This window comes from Vipera ursinii, assembly GCF_947247035.1.
Source record: "Vipera ursinii genome assembly, chromosome: Z".
NCBI lineage: Eukaryota > Metazoa > Chordata > Lepidosauria > Squamata > Viperidae > Vipera > Vipera ursinii.
The window spans coordinates 14,837,051-14,855,673 of record NC_139517.1 but is presented as its reverse complement, the minus strand read 5'-3'; the positions used below and the strand labels follow the sequence as shown (position 1 = coordinate 14,855,673).

At 43.0% G+C, this 18,623-nt stretch overlaps 2 protein-coding genes across 2 annotated transcripts in view; one reads left to right on the top strand and one right to left on the bottom strand.

The window, feature by feature from the left end:
- RPL28 (ribosomal protein L28) overlaps nt 1-18,623 on the bottom strand; it is a 532,136-nt gene that overhangs the window by 511,128 nt on the left and 2,385 nt on the right. The gene's annotated exons all lie outside the window — the stretch shown is intronic.
- Nucleotides 218-18,623, top strand: part of SPHK2 (sphingosine kinase 2) — a 36,326-nt gene continuing 17,920 nt past the window's right edge. Inside the window, exons 1-2 of the mRNA XM_083379163.1 lie at nt 218-1,894; nt 17,254-17,403. Coding sequence (XP_083235289.1) covers nt 1,471-1,894; nt 17,254-17,403 — 574 coding nt within the window. The 5' untranslated portion in view covers nt 218-1,470. The remainder of the gene's footprint in view (nt 1,895-17,253; nt 17,404-18,623) is intronic.

Genomic DNA, 18,623 nt, shown 5'->3' with positions numbered 1-18,623 from the left:
TGTCGTCAAAGACGGCAAAGCCACTCACCAATGTCCGAGGAGAGTGCCGTTGAGGGGCGGGACTACCACGATTTTCTGACCTCTGATAGGGAGGGAGAAAGCTTTCCCCACCCCATTGCTCATCCTTCTTCCCCAGGTAGAAAAGGAACACTTCCCGATCTAACATGCGAGGCAGTGGGCAGCTCAGAGCAGAGGCGAGAACCGGGCTCGGAAAGCGAGAAGGAGAGCCGGGGTCCAGCAAAGAGGGGGATGGCGTGGAAAAAAATGGGGGAGAGATGCTGAAGATTGGAAGTTGTTAGGGGTGGGCAGACCTTCAGAAGTGCCCGGGAGCTTCTCCTTCTTTCCCCCTCTCCTCCCCACAGATTCCTTCCTAAGGTCATCTGGCTTTTTGGACAAAGCGTGCCCGGTGAGAGGGGAATAGGATCCTTTCGGGGGGGGGGTTATCTCAAACGTCCTCCCCCTCCCAGTATAAATGTATATTTGTGTGTGTGTGTAATAATGATCAGCTCTGTTGCCCTCCTCCACTTTTTTTTTAGTAAAGAGCTTTTCCCTGTTCCCCCCCTTTTATGATGACACGCTCTTGCGAACATTTGTGAGAAACTTATTTTTTTTCTAAACCTAGGGAGTGAAAACAGTTGAGTTAGGTTGACAAAGCTTAATAAAAGTATTTCATTTCTCCTTGCCGCTAGTTGAAGGGTAGAATGAAGGGTGTCTGCATTCTCTTTCCAAACTCCACACACACACACACACACCCCACTTTTTTTTGGTATTTTTCATTCCTGAGTGTCCCCTAAATAGATCAATATTTTTTTATTGTTTAATTTTTAACTGAAGTTCTTCTCCCTTCTCTGAAGTTTTGGGAAGCAGACTTGTAAAAGGGAAGGAAAAGAGTTTAGTAAAAAAATAGAATGTTTTTGTAGCCAGGTGGGTCTGATTAGATTTTTACAGGTTGGACAGCTTCCTAGTTAAATATTGAAACACTTTATCTAAAGGTGAAATCATGCTGAAAACAAGATTTTCTACATATGTTTCTGAAGAAGCACTTGTTTTGCGAAGAAAAACCTCCCTTCAAACTTATTAACCCTAGTGTTAGGGTCAGACAGGTCTGTGTTCATTCCTCTAGAATTTGGATGACATTTTTCAGAAAAATTAGGGAGTATGTACTGGCAGTAAATTTCCTCTTGTTTCATTTCCTTGAGACAAAGGTTCTTGCTCAATAAAAGAGCAATGAAGTCTTGAAAATGCTTAAGAAGCTCTAGTGAGGAAGCAAGTTTCTTGGTAAAAGTAAGTTGCGTCAGCTACTCAGCTGACCTAAGGAAAATCTGTGTGAATGGAAAGGTTTTAAATCCTGCTTTTCACATCTTGGGTGATGGGAGGAGTGGTGAAAAAGGAGGTTAAGTAGTGATGGGTTGGAACCAGCTATTTGGCAGGTATTAAAGCACAACTGCAAAGCTGTGGTTCCGTGACAAGATGAACCTGGTACTAAAGCCTTGTCAAGAAGGTTCTGAGGCCATCCTCCATGGGGAGTTTGGAGCCTACCCCCCTAAGGGCATCCGCTATGCCCTCAGCCTCACCCGGACTGAACTGCATATCCAGCGCCTAGTACCCAAGCCGGACACTGATCAACGGACCGTGATACGGCTGATAGATGTGGTTGGTTGCCACACACTGCGCAGTCATACAGTAGCAAACCAGTCGGCATTCTTCTGCATCTTTGCCTATCCACTGAAGAAAAAAAAGGTGGCGGTGGGCTCAGGACGGGCCCGGCAGCGGATTGCAAAGACCTTTCAAGTGGACGGAGCAGAGCGCTACAAGGAAAACCAGGCTCTTGCCGAAAAATGGGCAGCTGCCATCAAGTGCCTAGTGTTGGGGATTCCAATTTCCAGTGAAACAGGTAAGGGGTGCCCTGTATTGGGGAGCATTGCTTCTCACCTGGAGAGATGGCAAATGCTATCTGTTTCTATGGCCTTCCTTAAACTGTATTGTTGTGGGCTACAAGTCAAATGGGTGCTTGTGTGTTTATCGGTCTGTTTTTTTTAAAAAAAAAATGAAATCAACTTATTGGGAGAGAGTTCATAACAAGTCCTTAGCCTGATAGGATGATTTTCTGGATGGTAAAGAATAAAAGTGTCGGGATGGTGGTGGTTAAATGTAGGAGAACCCCCAGAATGGCTTAGCAGTGAGATGGATGGCATATAAATTTAATAAATACGGCATTGTGCAGACCTGCTACATAATTTTACGAGATATCTGAAAAACCGAACGTCAGCTTAGAGTATGCCTGCTGGCAGAGGTGTCAATCTTTAGTTAAAAAAGTCAAAATTAATATAAAGTCATGACCTAGAGAATATAAATCCTCTATCTCTGTTGTCTTCAGCTATTGCAAACTTACTTTCACATTGCTGAGATTACAGAGTAGATTAACCTCCCAATCTACAAATCCATGATGTTGGAATGCCCTGGAAAGATGCAAACTTGCATTCCAAGGAGTTGCTAGGTTTCGAAGTGTGGTAACTGAGATGGAAGCAAGTTGTGGCTTTCCTAATAAGTACAGCACATTTGAATAAAATTATTGCTGTGTTGACCTGCCTTTGTATAATGGAAGGCAACTCCCATCAGAATTCAAAAGTAGTGAAGCTAAGGCCTCCTCAGATAACATTGTATTAAATCTTTCTTCTCCCTGACCACTTTTGAGTGCTGGAAATGTCATGTTTTGTTTTGTTTTTGTTGTTTTTTTAAAAAAACCCTCCTTCCATTTTTACTCTTGTCTGCTAGAACAGAGGCCCTCCAACCTTTTGGACACCAAGGATCGGTGCCGTGGGGAAAGGTTTTTCTGCCAACCAGAGGGGGTTTGGTTTTGCATACTGCCTGCATCCCATGGGTGGGGGCTTCACTTGTTTGTGCAGCCCAGTTGCTGGCATGCTGCGGATTGGTGCTGGTCCACGGAACGGGGTTGGGGACCCCTGTGCTAGAAGAGAATATATAAAGGTAAAGGTTCCCCCACACATGTGTGCTAGTCTTTTCCAACTCTAGGGGCCGGTGCTCCATTTCAAAGCCGAAGAGCCAGCGCTTGTCCAAGGACGTCTCCATGATCATGTGGCCGGCATGACTAGACGCCAAAGGCGCACGGAACGCTGTTACCTTCCCACCGTAGTGGTCCCTATTTTTCTACTTGCATTTTTACGTGCTTTCAAACTGCTAGGTTGACAGAAGCTGGGACGAGTAACAGGCGCTCACTCTGTTACGCGGCACTCGGGATTTGACCCGCCAAACTGCCGACCTTCTGATTGACAAGCTCAGCGTCCTAATCCACTGAGCCACCGCGTCCCAGAGAATATATACCTGTCTGTTTATCCTTTTATCTTATTAACAGTCTAAGGGTATATTTTGCCAACCGAATGAACTTTCTGTTTAAAATGTGAGCATTAATGTCCTGGAAAGTATGGAGTCAAGTGCTGCAATGGCTACATGTCCCACACTGAAATGTGTTTAACTTGCAATTTGTGTACATGGAAACCTGAAGGAGAAGATCCGTTTATGTTGAGCAACTTGCTTACAAGCTGTAGCTCTGAATTCAACTGTGTTGAATTCACTTTTGTAATTTCCAATCAGCACAGCAACTCTAAAGAATACAAAATATATTGTATTAGATTAAAGAATATCAGACTAATAGTGATTCTTCACTGAGTATTCTTATTTGTCAGCACAATTTACAACAGCTTATTCAATGTATAACAAAGGGGCAGGGAAAGTCAAATAGAATAGAGGTAGTCTTTTATTTATGACCTGTCAGTCAAGAAACATTTGAAGTTAAAGATGGTCTCCTAAAAGATACTTACAATCCAGTCCCCATGACCACGTTTTGGGCACTTGGCAACCAGCCTACGTTTTTTTGCCAATTGTGGCATTCCGCAGTCATGTGACTGCAGTTTACTACATTTTTTGTTGAAATCCAACATTTATTTTTGGTTTCCAGCAAAATCACCCCATAGCAAACAATTGGGTTTGCTTAATAACCATGGCAATTGCTTTATGATCATTGCAAAAGTTGCAAAATGGGGTTGGTCGTGTGATAACTCACTTGGCAACCATGATGACTGTATTTGGCAGACTCAGTTGTGGTAGTAAGTCAAGGCCTGCCTGTAAACAGCACATAAAATTAAAAGCTATGAAGGCCTCAGTATTGGTTACAGAATCAAAGTATGATGTGGGGCAATACTAATAGTTGAATGATTACTTGAGTTAGAGCTGTGCCTCTGACATTACAAAAGTTCAAGGAGATTCAAAAGCTTCTAACTCCCAAGAGGAGATTGCAGGCTTTAAATACCTTTATCAAATGCAATAAACCCCCAAGTGGCCTCAACAGCTCTCAGAGAGAGTGCTAACGGCCAGATGACTGCAAAGTAATATAATCCTTCCATCCCCCTCCCACCATCCTGTCAGAACCTATCCTTCCACACCACCGCCACCCAGTCCTAGCTGATGAAGCTTCTTGGATGAGAAGCAAAACTACTTCCTCAAGGGAAGAAAGAGTCCAGTTGCCTTTTGGGGGGGGGGAACCCACCTTTGAGATAGCTATGACTGAGAATCTCCATAGACAATTGTAGGGAAAATTGTCCCCAAAGTGGCTGAGTGTCTAACCTCGAACCCAGGAGTAGACAACTTTGGCCCTTTTTATGACCTGTGGACTTCAGCTCCCAGAATTCCTGAGCCAATGTGGTTGGCTCAGGAATTCTTGGAGTTGAAGTCCACAGGCTGTAAAGGGGCCAAATTTGCCCAGTTCTGTCTAATCCAGGGGTAGGCAACCTTGGCTCTTTTATGACTCGTGGACCTCAACTCTCAGCCAGGCTTAGGAATTCTGGGAGTTGAAGTCCACGAGTCATAAAAGAACCAAGGTTGCCTACCCCTGGTCTAATCAGAGCCTATTCACGGCAAGATCAAATGGTCTCTGGGACATCACAAATCACAACCATGCTCTTTAGCCTACGAGTGCCTGATTCAGCACTAGCTAAAACTAGTGGGTGATTTATTTATTTATTTATTTATTTATTTATTTATTTATTTATTTATTTATTTATTAACAAAGAACATACAAATACAGCATTCTCTCCTCCTTTTGCATCTGGCTTTGCACACAAGAAGTCAGGAATTAGCTGATTGTAAGACAAATTCTCAAGAACCAAGTCAAAATAATGGCTGCACCATAAGATGCAGTACTTTTTTTGTACAGAACTATATGCCCCCTTGGAACAGAAGTGCTTGCTTTCAGAGTTGTGTGTACCGTGAAAAAGAGCAGGCTTTCTAAGGGATGATGATGATGATGATGATGATGATGATCATAATGCATTAAACACAGACAGCTGTACCAGCAATTAAAAAACTGCAGAGGAAGTGCTGAACACTGCATAGGAGGGCCTGTATTAGAAGGGAATTTGTCTGAAAGCACACAGTTTCCCTCGTTCATTTCAGTTCAAGGAATTTTTTGTATGATGCATTACCCATTGCTGAGGGGTGGCTGAATACATTTACTGCTAGAAGATTTACACGATTAATTGTTTTCGTGAAGTGGTTAGTCGTTTTATGGAATTAGCAGGGAAAACACACTACGCAGGTTTCCTCCTTAGTGTGTGATTTGTGCTTTGGGTGCTTCCTTTAAGTCAGGGCTGTTCAACCTTTTCACCCATTGTACCACTTTTAGGATTGGGCAACATCCGAGTACCACCAGTCGCCTAGCAAGGGGTCAAAAACTTGATGACCAAAAAAAAAGAAAAAAAAGTGATGAAGTACAGGTAGTCCTCGACTTACAACAGTTCGCTTAGTGACTATTCGAAGTTACAATGGCACTGAAAAAAGTGCCCCCCAAGCCACAGCCGAGCAAGACACCTGCCTGCCCGCCCGGCAGCGCTCTTCCTCCTGTCCGAGGTTTTCATTGTTGTGAGCATTTCTGTTGAAGATTGGCAGCAGGGGTGGGGTGGGGGGGTGTTTGGTTTTTATTCCCCCGTCTGCTGGGTGGTTGCAGCAGGTTTGGTCACTTCACATGACCCTGGGACACTGTGACCATCATAAATATGAATCAGTTGGCAATCATTTGAATGTAAATCACAAGACCCTGGAGATGCTGCAACATTGCAGCTGATCGGCGCTTCTTCTGGGCTCAGAAGCGCCAGGATCAGCGCTGAGCTACAGCTTGATCCTAGCGCTGATCCTGGCGCTTCCGCTGAGCCCTGACAGCCCTGCAGCTCCAGCCATCTCTCGCTCAGCCTTGTGCGGCTGCCACCGGTTCAGCTCATTCCCCTCCCCCGCTACCACTTTTCTAGGATGGTTGCGTACCACCTGCCAGGTTCCAATGTACCACAGGTGGTACCCGTACCACTGGTTGAAAAGCCCTGCTTTAAATGATGCTAAGCAACTTTTATTGTTTATCTTATGAATGTTCATCCATTCTCCAGATTCTTAGACTTGTTTGCTTAGACCAAGGGTAGGCAACCTTGGCTCTTTTATGACTCATGGACTTCAACTCCCAGAATTCCTGAGTCAGCAGCTGACTCAGGAATTCTGGGAGTTGAGGTCCATGAGTCATAAAAGAGCCAAGGTTGCCTACTGCTGGCTTAGACAGTGTTGCTCTGTTCTCCTCATCCAGAAGATTCTGTGGGACCGGTTAAAATCTAAAGTGTTGTGTTGCACCAGGAATTCAACCTGCAGGCTCTTTCAGTCTATCATTTCCATGGACAGGAAATCTGTCAGCCCTGCTTCTGTACCAATGTTATGTTTTTCAACTGAAGCAAAGAAAAAAGCTGAAGAAAAAAGAAAAAGAAAAAAACTAAGCAGCCCAGTTGGAAAAGGTCCATGGAAGATGAAGCGAGGAGAAGAAAACAATAGTTTAATAATAGTCAATTGGTATTTTTTTCCCCTGTACATATAATCAAAACAGAAACGAACCCTGGGGGCTGATCTCCCCTCTAAGCTAAAATCCGTGCAGCAAAGCAGAAAAAGCTGTATTGTAGATACATTTTATATGTCAAGAATGTGAACTGAATTACATGAAGACACAACTGTGTTGAAGCTTGCTGGATGGAAAGCAACACCTGTGCATGCTGAAAGAAAAAAAAAGGGCTATCGATTGTTACTTACAAAGTGCCAAATAACTCAGCTTATAATTATAGCATTATAATGATGGAAGGGACGCAGTGGCTCAGTGGGTTAGGAAACTGAGCTTGTTGATCAGAAGGTCAGCAGTTTGGTGGGTCGAATCCCGAGTGCCGCGTAAGAGAGTGAGCACCTGTTACTCATCCCAGCTTCTGCCAACCTAGCAGTTCGAAAGCACATAAAAATGCAAGTAGAAAAATAGGGACCAATACGGTGGGAAGGTAACAGCGTTCCATGCGCCTTTGGTGTCTAGTCATGCCGGCCACATGACCACGGAGACGTCCTCAGACAAGCACTGGCTCTTTGGCTTTGAAATGGAGATGAGCACCGGCCCCTAGAGTTGGAAACGACTAGCCCGTATGTGCGGGGGAACCTTTACCTTTACCTTTAAATGGTTTGGACAGCAAACAAGTAATGGCTGCTGTCAGGCAGGGGAGGATGTTAGGTAACTAGCAAATTGCTGCAAGACTTGGGGAGAGCGCGAGCACCCTACTGGAACAACCTGTGACTTTCCCCACAGGCTTCCCCATTGACTTTGGTTGAGAGGAAAGGTTGCCCAAATGGCAATCCTTTGGCTGTGGGATGCTGCAGCTGTCATAAGTGCAAGCCAGTTGCCGAGTGCCCAGATTTATTTATTTTTTTATTTTAATCCCATTTATATCCCATTTATTCTCCGAAGACTCAGGGCGGCTTACAATTTAAGCACAAACCAATGTGCTTAGCAATAGCCTTCATTCTATGTATATGCCTGCTTATTAGGGCTTCCCCCCCCCCCAAGCAGCATTATTACATAGTCATCTTATTGCCCCCAACAATCTGGGTCCTCAGATGTTCTGTTCCAGCCTACGACCGGCCCTGTTGGAATGTCAGGGACAACCCCTTTTTATAAACAATAGGCTGGAACTAATCCAACCAAATTTATTTGCAAAAGCTAAACGAAAAAGTTCAACAAAAGTTAAACAAATACAGACCAAGACTTTATCAGAAGCTGTTCAAACGGTTGCCTTCAGCAACCAGCACCTCCCACGCATTCCCCTTTTAACAGCAGTCCCAAGGCGTGGCTTCTCATTGCCTTCTCCTGACTTGCCTCATTGCTTTCCTCTGCTCAGTTCTGCTAGATTGCCTCCTGCTTCTAGCGTCCCTGAACAGAGCCAGCTGTGGATCGTCTTCTTCCAAACTTTCATGCTCACACACTTGGGTCTGAGGAGGAACAAGACGGGAGGGGCCTGGCTGAGAATTCTGCGGTGCATCAGAACCTTCCTCTGACACCAAAGGCTCTCCAAACCCCTCCTCCTCCTCTTCAGAATTGTCCAACTCAGCTGCTGAAACCACAGGCTGACACTGAGTCACAATGCCAGATGACGATCATGTGGCCACTGGATTTATTGGAGCTTTGAAGACTATTCATAGCTACAACTTGTTCAGCAACATCATAACTTCGAGCAGTCACTGAACTAATAGTCATTAAATGAGGACTACCTGTATTTATGGAGCATAAAGCAGAATTTGGATGGAAAGAATGCTGCAAGAAGGGCTGTTTGCATCTTCTTTCTCTAGTCTCCAAACACAGTCCACAAGGATCGTTCTTGATCTTTGTGTGGCATGCAGAAAAATAGCAGAGACCAGCAGGAAAGAGGTGGGCAGTGCCAGAATGAAGAGGAAACAGCACTTAAATTCAATCGTATTTAATCATATTGTCTATGGGGATCAGTATAATTAAATAGTCTCTATATAATACATGGGGATAGTTCAGTTACTTGAGGGTGATCAAATTGATTTGCCCTGAATCCAATGCATTATTCATGGTATTCTCAGAGTCTCCAGGAGAGCTTCCATTTCTGTCCCATTAAGAGCTACTAGTTGCTGCCAACGTTTGAAGGGTTTGCATCTATTGTGCAACTTCTGTCCTTGGAAGAATCGCTGAATCCCTGGGTATCGATCCATAAAACTCTTTGCTCTTGCTTTGTATATTGGGACTTGAGTTTATTGGTGGGTTCAGGGACAATGACGTTTGGGCTGCAACGTTATTCAGACCTATTGGCCTATCAGCCTAGGCAAGAGATGGTGATGCCAATTTATTTGGAGCAGGCATTTGGGAAAAGAAACCAGAAGTGGAGACGTTGTTGGTTGTGCACATCATATTAGGTGGAGGGTGGAGAAAAACACAATTTTTTTCTGAGTAATAACTGCACTTCGTTAAGTAAAACTGCTGATCTGTTGAGGAGGATATAAATTAGGTGTCTTCAAACCTGGCCCTTTTATGACTTGTGGACTTCAACTCCCAGAATTCCTCAGCCAATGCCCTTGTAACTTCCAATGGACACTAAACGAATGGTGGTAAGACAAGGACTCCCTGTATAGGAATTAAGCACCTGTCTCCTGATCTTGTGGGAGAGCTACAAAAAGTTGCATTGCATGAAAATTGCTTTGCCAGTGAGTTTCAGTGGCATTCTTTGGGCATGCAGTGTAGGTTGCAAAATGTGATGTGGGAAACTGTTTAACCTGGGGTTATTAAATCACTGGGATTTTAGTAGGATTTAATGGCATACTGTAACTAAAGCTGTAAACCACAGTGGGTTGTGGTTCAGATGCAAATCATTAATGTGATTTAGTATTTAATATGATTTGTGAGTTCAGCAAGTTCTGTAGTTCTATTATCTGTTTAGTAAGGTACCATGATAACGAATGTCCAAGGAAGGAGTAAAATTATTGCAGGAAACAGCTGCTTTGTCTATCCTTCTTCTGGTTAGTTCAGATGTACTGGTGTGTGTGAATCCTCTCATCATTGTTCCTACTGTGGGATTTTACCCTCATTTTTGATCCAGGTTATTTCTGGACCCCCACCCCATATATTTCTTATAACTTGTGACAAAGCTACCCAGAGTTGCTTCTTGTGAGGGGGACAGCCACGTAAATGTGATTAATAAGTCAATAAAAATAAAGCTCATTTAGTCAGAACCAGGCTTTTGGAGATTCTTTCACCCCTATATAAAAAAATCTAATGAAATTTCCTCAGATAACCAGAAGGTGAGATACCGGTGACTGAGGAAAAGTCATTGAACTTTGCCTCAGATCTCTATTGTAGCTTCTCTGCTTTTGAACATCTGCATGAATCAGCTGGCAAACTTTATCTGGAAGTTTGAGTCCAGTTGTTCAGTTCTTTTCTATGGACTGTGTATTTTAGGCTATTGCCCTATGACTTAATTCTAGTAACGTGTCAACCACCTTTTGAGGTTGCATAGCCTTTAAAGGCCCTACAAATATATCAAATAAATCTTGAATTAAACAGTAAATAAATTTTGAATTAAATAATACCACAACAGATGGCGCAGTGGCTAGAATGCCATATTGCAGGCTAATTCTGCCAACTGCCAGCAGTTCAATTCTGACTGGCTCAAGGTTGACTCAGCCTTCCATCCTTCCGAGGTCGGTAAAATGAGGACCCAGATTGTTGGGGGCAATAGGCTGACTCTGTGAACCGCTTAAAGAGTGCTGTCAAGCACTGTGAAGTGGTATGTAAGTCTAAGTGCTATTGCTACACGATTTATTGCTCAAAGGAGCTGCAAATGTAGTTAGGAGTACTTGATTCCTTGTTAGTGATCCCTCAGGTCTTTCCTTCCCCTTCAAAGCAGCAGCCAGAGTCCTTTGTCAGGAATGGCCCCAATATTGGGAAAATGTGGACCCCCCCCTTTTGCGACGGGACAATCCCCCTGCTCCATAAAACTGTCTTCTGTTGGCTTCCCTCTGTAGGGCAGCTAAAGGATGTTATCTGCTGCTTACATTGAGATTTCTGCTCAGGTATTGCCATTTCTCTCTACTGTAGGAAGTCAGGGTCTTAAAAAAGAGGGACAGGAGTATAACTAATGGTCATAATACAGGTAGTCCTCAACTTACGACCTTAATGGTGTCTGCCCATCACAGTTTTAAATCGTGACGGTCTCAAATCAGTTCAGTCACATGACTGATCTGATTTTACTGCCTTTTCTTGCAGCAGTCAATGCTTCGCTGTGGACCGGTTTGCCGAAAAGTGGAAATGTCAGTTTTTGGCAAACCCGTTGTAAAATGCAGTCACAAAACCAAAGAATGCTTTAAATGGCCATAAATGTGACCAAATGCCTGGGGTGATATGACATAAGTTGAGGACAATCTATAAACAAACACATGAATAGTTTTCCCAAAGATAGCTTTTCACGAGGCAGCTAGACTTTCTTCTTTTTCTTTGAAGACGTTTCGCTTCTCATCCAAGAAGCTTCTTCAGCTCTGACTGGATGGTGGGGAATGGAAGGATTTATACTCCTTGTAGACAGCTAGTCATTTGCCTTCTTTTAGCGAGTCGTTAAAGCTACCTGGTGGCTTAGCTGTGTCTTCAGGATCACCTGAGTGGTTCAAATGGGTGTGGAGCCTTCTTGGAGCTGCTGAAAGGACTGCGTTGCAGACTGGAGATAGATGATGGGGGATCCCTCCCCCTCTGCGGAGAAAGGGCTGTTCAAATTTTGACATAGATGGCCTCTTTGGCCCCTCTTTCAAACCAGCGGTCCTCTCTTTCCCAAAATGTGGACTTTCTCAAAGGATGCAAATGACCAGCTGTCTGCAAGGAGTATAAATCCTTCCATTTCCCACCATCCAGTCAGGGCTTCCACAAAAAAAAAGGCCATAAAGTCAGATTGGTCACATGACCATTTTACAACCTTCATAGTCTTATAGCAGTGATGGCAGGCTCCATTATGGTTGTAACTTGAGGACTACCTGTACTAGAGTATAAAATGCTTCAGAAAAGAAACGACAGAATCATATGCAGAGAGACGTTATATTGAAGCAGTGACAACTCTAGACTTAGACAATAAGCTACTATAGACAATTGCTCTAACGTCAAATTATTGTCATATAAGAATTAAGTAAATTATCAAATTATTATCAAATAATAAATCACTAAGCTCAGATGAATTACTATGGAATGTGTAAAGTTGCAAGAAAAGAGTTTTGGAGTCCTTGGTGCGCTCTGAGCTTGATTGTTTTCTCCCAGACGTTTCCTTACCCAAACTAGGTAACATCATCAGTTCAAAAGAGAGTTAAAATTTTTAACCTCTCTCTATCAACCATTGTGAATTAAGTCCATGCAACCAATACTCTCTTACATAGCCATACCAAAGAAATGAGATGTGAAAAAAGTATGCACATTATTGAACTAATTCCTCATGGAAGTCAAGTTTCAATGAAGAACTCGCCAAGAAGAATACACAGTGTACTGAGAAAGAAATGCTAGATAGCCAGACAGGGTTCAGAAAAATGTCAGAACAGAGAGCTAATGCGGGATAAATAAAACATAGAAGTTTCATCTTTGTTTTCTTCACAAGAGCAAAGATGTTTCTTTATATAAGGAGGATGGATAAGTCTGCCTTACTCAGGCAGTGTGACTGGGCAACATACAATAATAAACATAGAATAATATTTTTATTTATTTGTCAAGTTTCTACACCGCCCATCTCACTTAAGTGACTCTGGACGGCTTACAAACAAGTTAATAAAGAAGTATAAAACATGACCAAAAGCACAGTTAAAAACAACATTAAAAAACGTTAACATTTACAAGTTAAAAGTAATAAAAAGTAAAGGTAAAGTTTCCCCCGCACATGCTCACTAGGGGCCGGTGCTCATCTCCGTTTCAAAGCTGAAGAGCCAGCGTTTGTCTCAGGACGTCTTCGTGGTCATGTGGCCGGCATGACTAGACGCCAAAGGCGCACGGAACGCTGTTACCTTCCCACCATAGCGGTCCCTATTTTTCTATTTGCATTTTTACGTGCTTTCGAACTGCTAGGTTGGCAGAAGCTGGGACGAGTAACAGGCACTCACTCTGCTACGCGGCACTCGGGATTCGACCCGCCAAACTGCCGACCTCTGATCGACAAGCTCAGCGTCCTAACCCACTGAGCCACCGCGTCCCTTTAAAAGTAATAAATCAGTGTTAATAATAATTTCAAAACTTAACCACAAACAACTGATATATATACATACAAAAGCCAAGATGTAAACTTGGCACAGAAAGAATTGTGATCACATTAAAATGTAAACTATTGTAAGGCTAATTGAACTTACTGGGAGATATTATTGTTCTTATGAAGAAGCTCTTTATGGAGAAAGAACATACGCTAACAACTGAATTTGGAGAAATGGATGGTTTTAGGGAAGGGAATGAAACGAGGGCACACCCCAACCTAATGTTTACTGAGCTGTATACTGAATATAATATTAAAAGGGCAGGACTGGAATAGATGACAGCTGAAATCAAAATAGTATTAGAGTTTTACCTCGGGCAGGACTTGAACTGAACAGTTTCCTGGTTACTAGCATAATGACCTAACCACTATCCCAACTGGCTCTTAGCAAATTCAGACTAGGCATCAAAGAACCAAAGGTGGTTAGTTTTGTTTTCTTGGATTTAAGAATATATACTAATGGATAGTGTAGTGGAGAAATAAAGAGATTTGCCTTCCTCCCTAAAATCAATAATAGATTAATACAAGGTCATGATAGTAAAAGTCAGAAGAATTAAACCAACAGTTGCAATGGATGTGGGGACAATAAGAATGTGGGAAACGCAGATTCTAGAGCAGAGGGGTCCAACCTTGTCCATTTTAAAACCTGTGAACTTCAACTCCCATGCTGGCTGGGGAATTCTGGGAGTTGAAGTTCACAATTCTCAGTAGAGATGCCTTCACTTTGCACTGGATAGATAGAGGCTGACTTTTTTAATAGTTATGCATACAGATACACCAGTGCACATGTAGATATATAGATCCATGTGTATAAATACGATGCAATTTGGTGCGTACAGCCAGCCTGGTAGCATCCTCAGAGATCAAGCCCACTGCACGAAAGGTCATTATTTAGGGCAAAGTATTGAAAAATACCACCTCAGACAGCTTTCAAATGCTGTGAGGTTTTAGTGCTGTAAAACGCTGAGCGTCTGTGACCTTAAAATTAGCAGATTAGCTGCAGATCCTGAGAAGATCAATCAGTTATTTGGAACTGCAGCCTTCCTTTTTCAGCATTTCCTTCTTGCCTGCGGTTTGGAAAAGCTGCTTTTGTCTCGTGGGTGGAATTTGAGCAGGAAGTTTTGCACGATGTGGAAGGATTATTATAACTACTATGCTGGCATTTTTGGATGCCTTCATGGGGAACCAGACGGCAGGTTCTGCTTCCCAAAATGTGAATTTAGCAAGTTTACCTGAGAGCAAACGCTGAAGTGATGTGATGCTTTTCCTTGCATTCCGGGAAGATATCCCATAGTGAATGTAATATTGTGCAGAGAGTCCTTGACTTACAACTGCTTGTTTAGTGACCATTCAAAGTTACAGTGGTGCCGAAAAAAGTGACTTATGACTGGTTTTTACCCTTACAACTGTGGCAGCATCCCGATGGTCACGTGATCGGAGTTTGGTTGCTTGGCAACTAGCACATATGTTATAACAGTTGCAGTGTCCCGGGGTCATGGGATAACATTTATAACCTTCCCAACTAGCTTCCAACAAGCAAAGCCCCTTTCTGGACCGAGATGCCCTACGTACAGTCACCCACGCACTCGTTACCTCCCGTATAGACTACTGTAATGCTCTCTACATGGGGCTGCCCTTGAAGACCGCCCGGAGGCTTCAGCTGGTGCAGAGTGCAGCTGCACGGGTTGTGATGGGAGCACCCCGATACTCCCATATTACACCCCTCCTGCGTGAGCTGCATTGGCTACCGGTTGCCCTCCGGGTGAGATTTAAGGTGCTGGTACTTACCTTTAAAGCCCTACATGGCTTAGGCCCAGGATACTTGCAGGACCATCTGCTGCCGGGAACAAATTCCCATCGTCCAGTACGCTCACACAGAGAAGGCCTCCTCAGGGTACCGTCAGCTAGGCAATGTCGGCTGGCGACCCCCAGGGGGAGGGCCTTCTCTGTGGGAGCGCCAGCCCTGTGGAACCAGCTCCCCCCTGAGCTTCGGATGGCCCAAAATCTCCAATCCTTTCGCCGCGGCCTCAAAACACTCCTTTTCCACCAGGCTGACCTGGACTGACAGGCATTTTAATTAATTATATTTACAATTTTTAATTTATTTTCAGTTTTTAATTTTAATTTATTGCACAGATTATTTTAATTTTATTTTTATCTTATTTTCTGTACTTATTATATGTTTTGTTGTTAGCCGCCCTGAGTCCTTCGGGAGATAGGGCGGGATATAAATCCCATCAATCAATCAATCAATCAATAAAGTCAACGGGGAAGTCAGATTCCCTTAACAACTGTGTTACTAACTTAACAGTGCAGAGATTCCCTTAACAACTATGGCAAGAAAGGTCGTAAATTGGGGCCAGACTCACCTAACAACTGTCTCGCTTAGCATTGGAAATTTTTGGCTCAGTTTGTGTCCCTAAGTGGAGGACTGCCTGCATGCAGATTTTCATCAACTCGGCCTCATAACCCAGCGTTTCCCAACCTTAGGAACTTGAAGATGCTATGCTGGCTGGGGAATTCTGGGAGTTGAAGTCCACGCATCTTCAAGTTCCTAAGGTTGGGAAACGCTGTCATAACTGACTAAATTTCTTTCCCTTTCAGACGTGCACCGTGCTTTCTTAAAAATTTAAACGTTGACTGTGACCAAATTTTAGAAACTTGCTGTTCTTCTCTCATGGCAATTAGTTTCTCTGCCCTTTCCACCCTTGTGTGAGGGATCCACTTAACTTATCTTGGGTGTGTGCACAGATTAGAATATCAGGAGCTTTTGCTAATATTCCCTTAATCTGTACAGTATGCGAAGCTGATTTTATCATAGGACTGGATCTTGTATTTTATACTTTTATACTTTAGTACTTTGCACTAGATTGAAGATAAGTCCATAATTGCTTATCCTGTTAAAACCATAATTGCTTATCCTGGTAAGTCCATAATATCAAAAAAATAAAGGGAACAGAAAATAAGACATCCTACTATTGAATACAGTACATTGTGTTGTTTAAGTGTTCCCTTTATTTTTTTGAGCAGTATACACACACACACACACACACACACACACACACACAGACACAGAGAGAGAGAGAGAGAGAGAGAGAGAGAGAGAGAGAGAGAGAGAGAGAGAGAGAGAGAGCTTGAGTACAGTCCGCAGTATTGTTAGGGATGCTACACATCCTCTCCTTGACCGGTTTTTCTCGTTACCTTCTGGGAGAGGGCTGCATGGTATCTGAAGCAGAACATCTAGATTCAGTCACAGCTTTGTTCCATATAGTATCAATCCTTTGAACTCTCAAGTTTCTTTTCTGCTATGTATTCAAAATTGACGGTGATTAATATATACATGTTGTTGTTGTTAGCTGCGAAGTCGTGTCCGACTCATCGCGACCCCATGGACAACGTTCCTCCAGGCCTTCCTGTCCTCTACCATCTTCTGGACTCCATTTAAGCTCACGCCTCCTGCTTCAGTGACTCCATCCAGTCACCTCATTCTCTGTCGTCCCCTCCTCTTGCCCTCAATCTTTCCCAGCATTAGGCTCTTCTCCAGTGAGTCCTTCCTCCTCATTAGGTGGCCAAAGTCTTTGAGTTTCAACTTCAGGATCTGGCCTTCTAAAGAGCAGTCAGGGTTGATCTCCTCTAGGACTGACCGGTTTGATCGCCTTGCAGTCCAAGGGACTCGCAGGAGTCTTCTCCAGCACCATAGTTCAAAGGCCTCAATTCTTTGGCGCTCAGCCTTTCTTATGGTCCAACTTTCACTGCCATACATTGCAACTGGGAAGACCATAGCCTTGACTATACGCACTTTGGTTGACAGGATGATGTCTCTGCTTTTTAGTGTGCTGTCTAGATTTGCCATGGCTTTCCTCCTGAGGAGGAAATATATATATGGGTATGGGTATATGTATACATACTTTTTTTTTTGAGAGCAGGCAGCAGAATTTCATTTTTAATGTATGCCAGTATGCTCATAGTAAAAAATGACAATAAAGCTTGTCTATATCTATCTATCTATCTATCTATCTATCTATCTATCTATCTATCTATCTATCTATCTATCATCTATCTAATTTGCTCAATGCAAATGCTTAATCTTCTTGTTGTCTTTTCCTCCCTTCAGAGATTAGCTGTAATCTACTGCCACGTTCCCGCCGCCTGCTCCTCTTGCTGAACCCCTTTGGGGGCAAAGGTAACGCACTACAGTGGTGTCAGAGTCACATCCTTCCCATGATCACTGAGGCAGATGTCAGCTTCAACTTGATCCAAACAGGTAAAGCTCCAATGGGGAAAAAAGGTGACCTTAAGAATACTGGATGACTTTATCTCTTGACAGCCTTCTCCATGCTGGTCTCCTCCAGAATCCCATTAGCCCTGCAAGTTGGAATTCTGGGAGTCACAGTCCATAGGCATCAGAAGGCCAGCAGAATGGGAGATGTTGGCCCAGGAAACAAACCATGACCTATTTTTTAAGGAATTAATGTTTTGAAGCCGTCATGGGTGGAACAAGAATGCAAAGCTGATTTGTGGATATATTCAATGACTGCGATTTTCCAGGATACCGGTGGTGGTGGTGGTGAGGATAATGATACCCTTTGCTCTACTAGTAATCCTGCCTTTAACTAGTTTCTTATAGTGGTTAAGGCAGCAGACTGGAAATCAGGAGACTGTGAGTTCTAGTCCCACCTTAAGCATGAAACCAACTGGGTGACCGTGGGTGGGTGATTATCCTAGGAAGCAAGCAACAGTAAACCACTTCCAAAAACTCTGCAAAGAAAATGTCATGGACTTGTCTCTAGGCAGTCACTAGGAATCAAGTCAAGTCAAGTCTCAAAAACACACACATACAAAATCCTGCTTATCTTAATGTGTTTGTTTCTTTTTTTTGTATAAGCTTTTTATTTTATTTTTTTCTCTACATACATATGTTAGTTTTTCAAACAGTGTGTGATCTGGGTTCATAAAACGCTAATACATACCGTATTTATCGGCGTATAACACACACTTTTTCTTCCTGAAAATAGGGGGCAAATGATGTGTGCGTGTTATACGCCGATATAATGTTAATGACCCATAGTAAATACCGCACAGTAGCGCGAATGGATGTGATCGGCGCGCATTGCAGTCCCCGGCGTGTTATACGCCGGTGTGTGTTATACGCCGATAAATACGGTAATCAAGTCCTACTCTTGGGTTCTCTCTTCTAGCCATTTGTAGAATAAATTCCAGCTTTGGTAGTATTCTGTTTCTTCTTTATCTTTCAGCCTCATAGTTAATCTGTCCATCTCCGCGCATTCCAGTATCTTTTTTATTATTTCTTCTTCTGAAGGTATTCGTTCATTCTTCCAGCATTGCGCATAACTTATTCTTGCTGCGGTTATAATATGTAAAACCAAATATAAGTTTTGCTTATTAATCTTTTCTGGTACTATACCTAATAAAAAAAAATCAGGATTAAATACTACATGTTCTCCTAATATTTTTTCTAGCCAA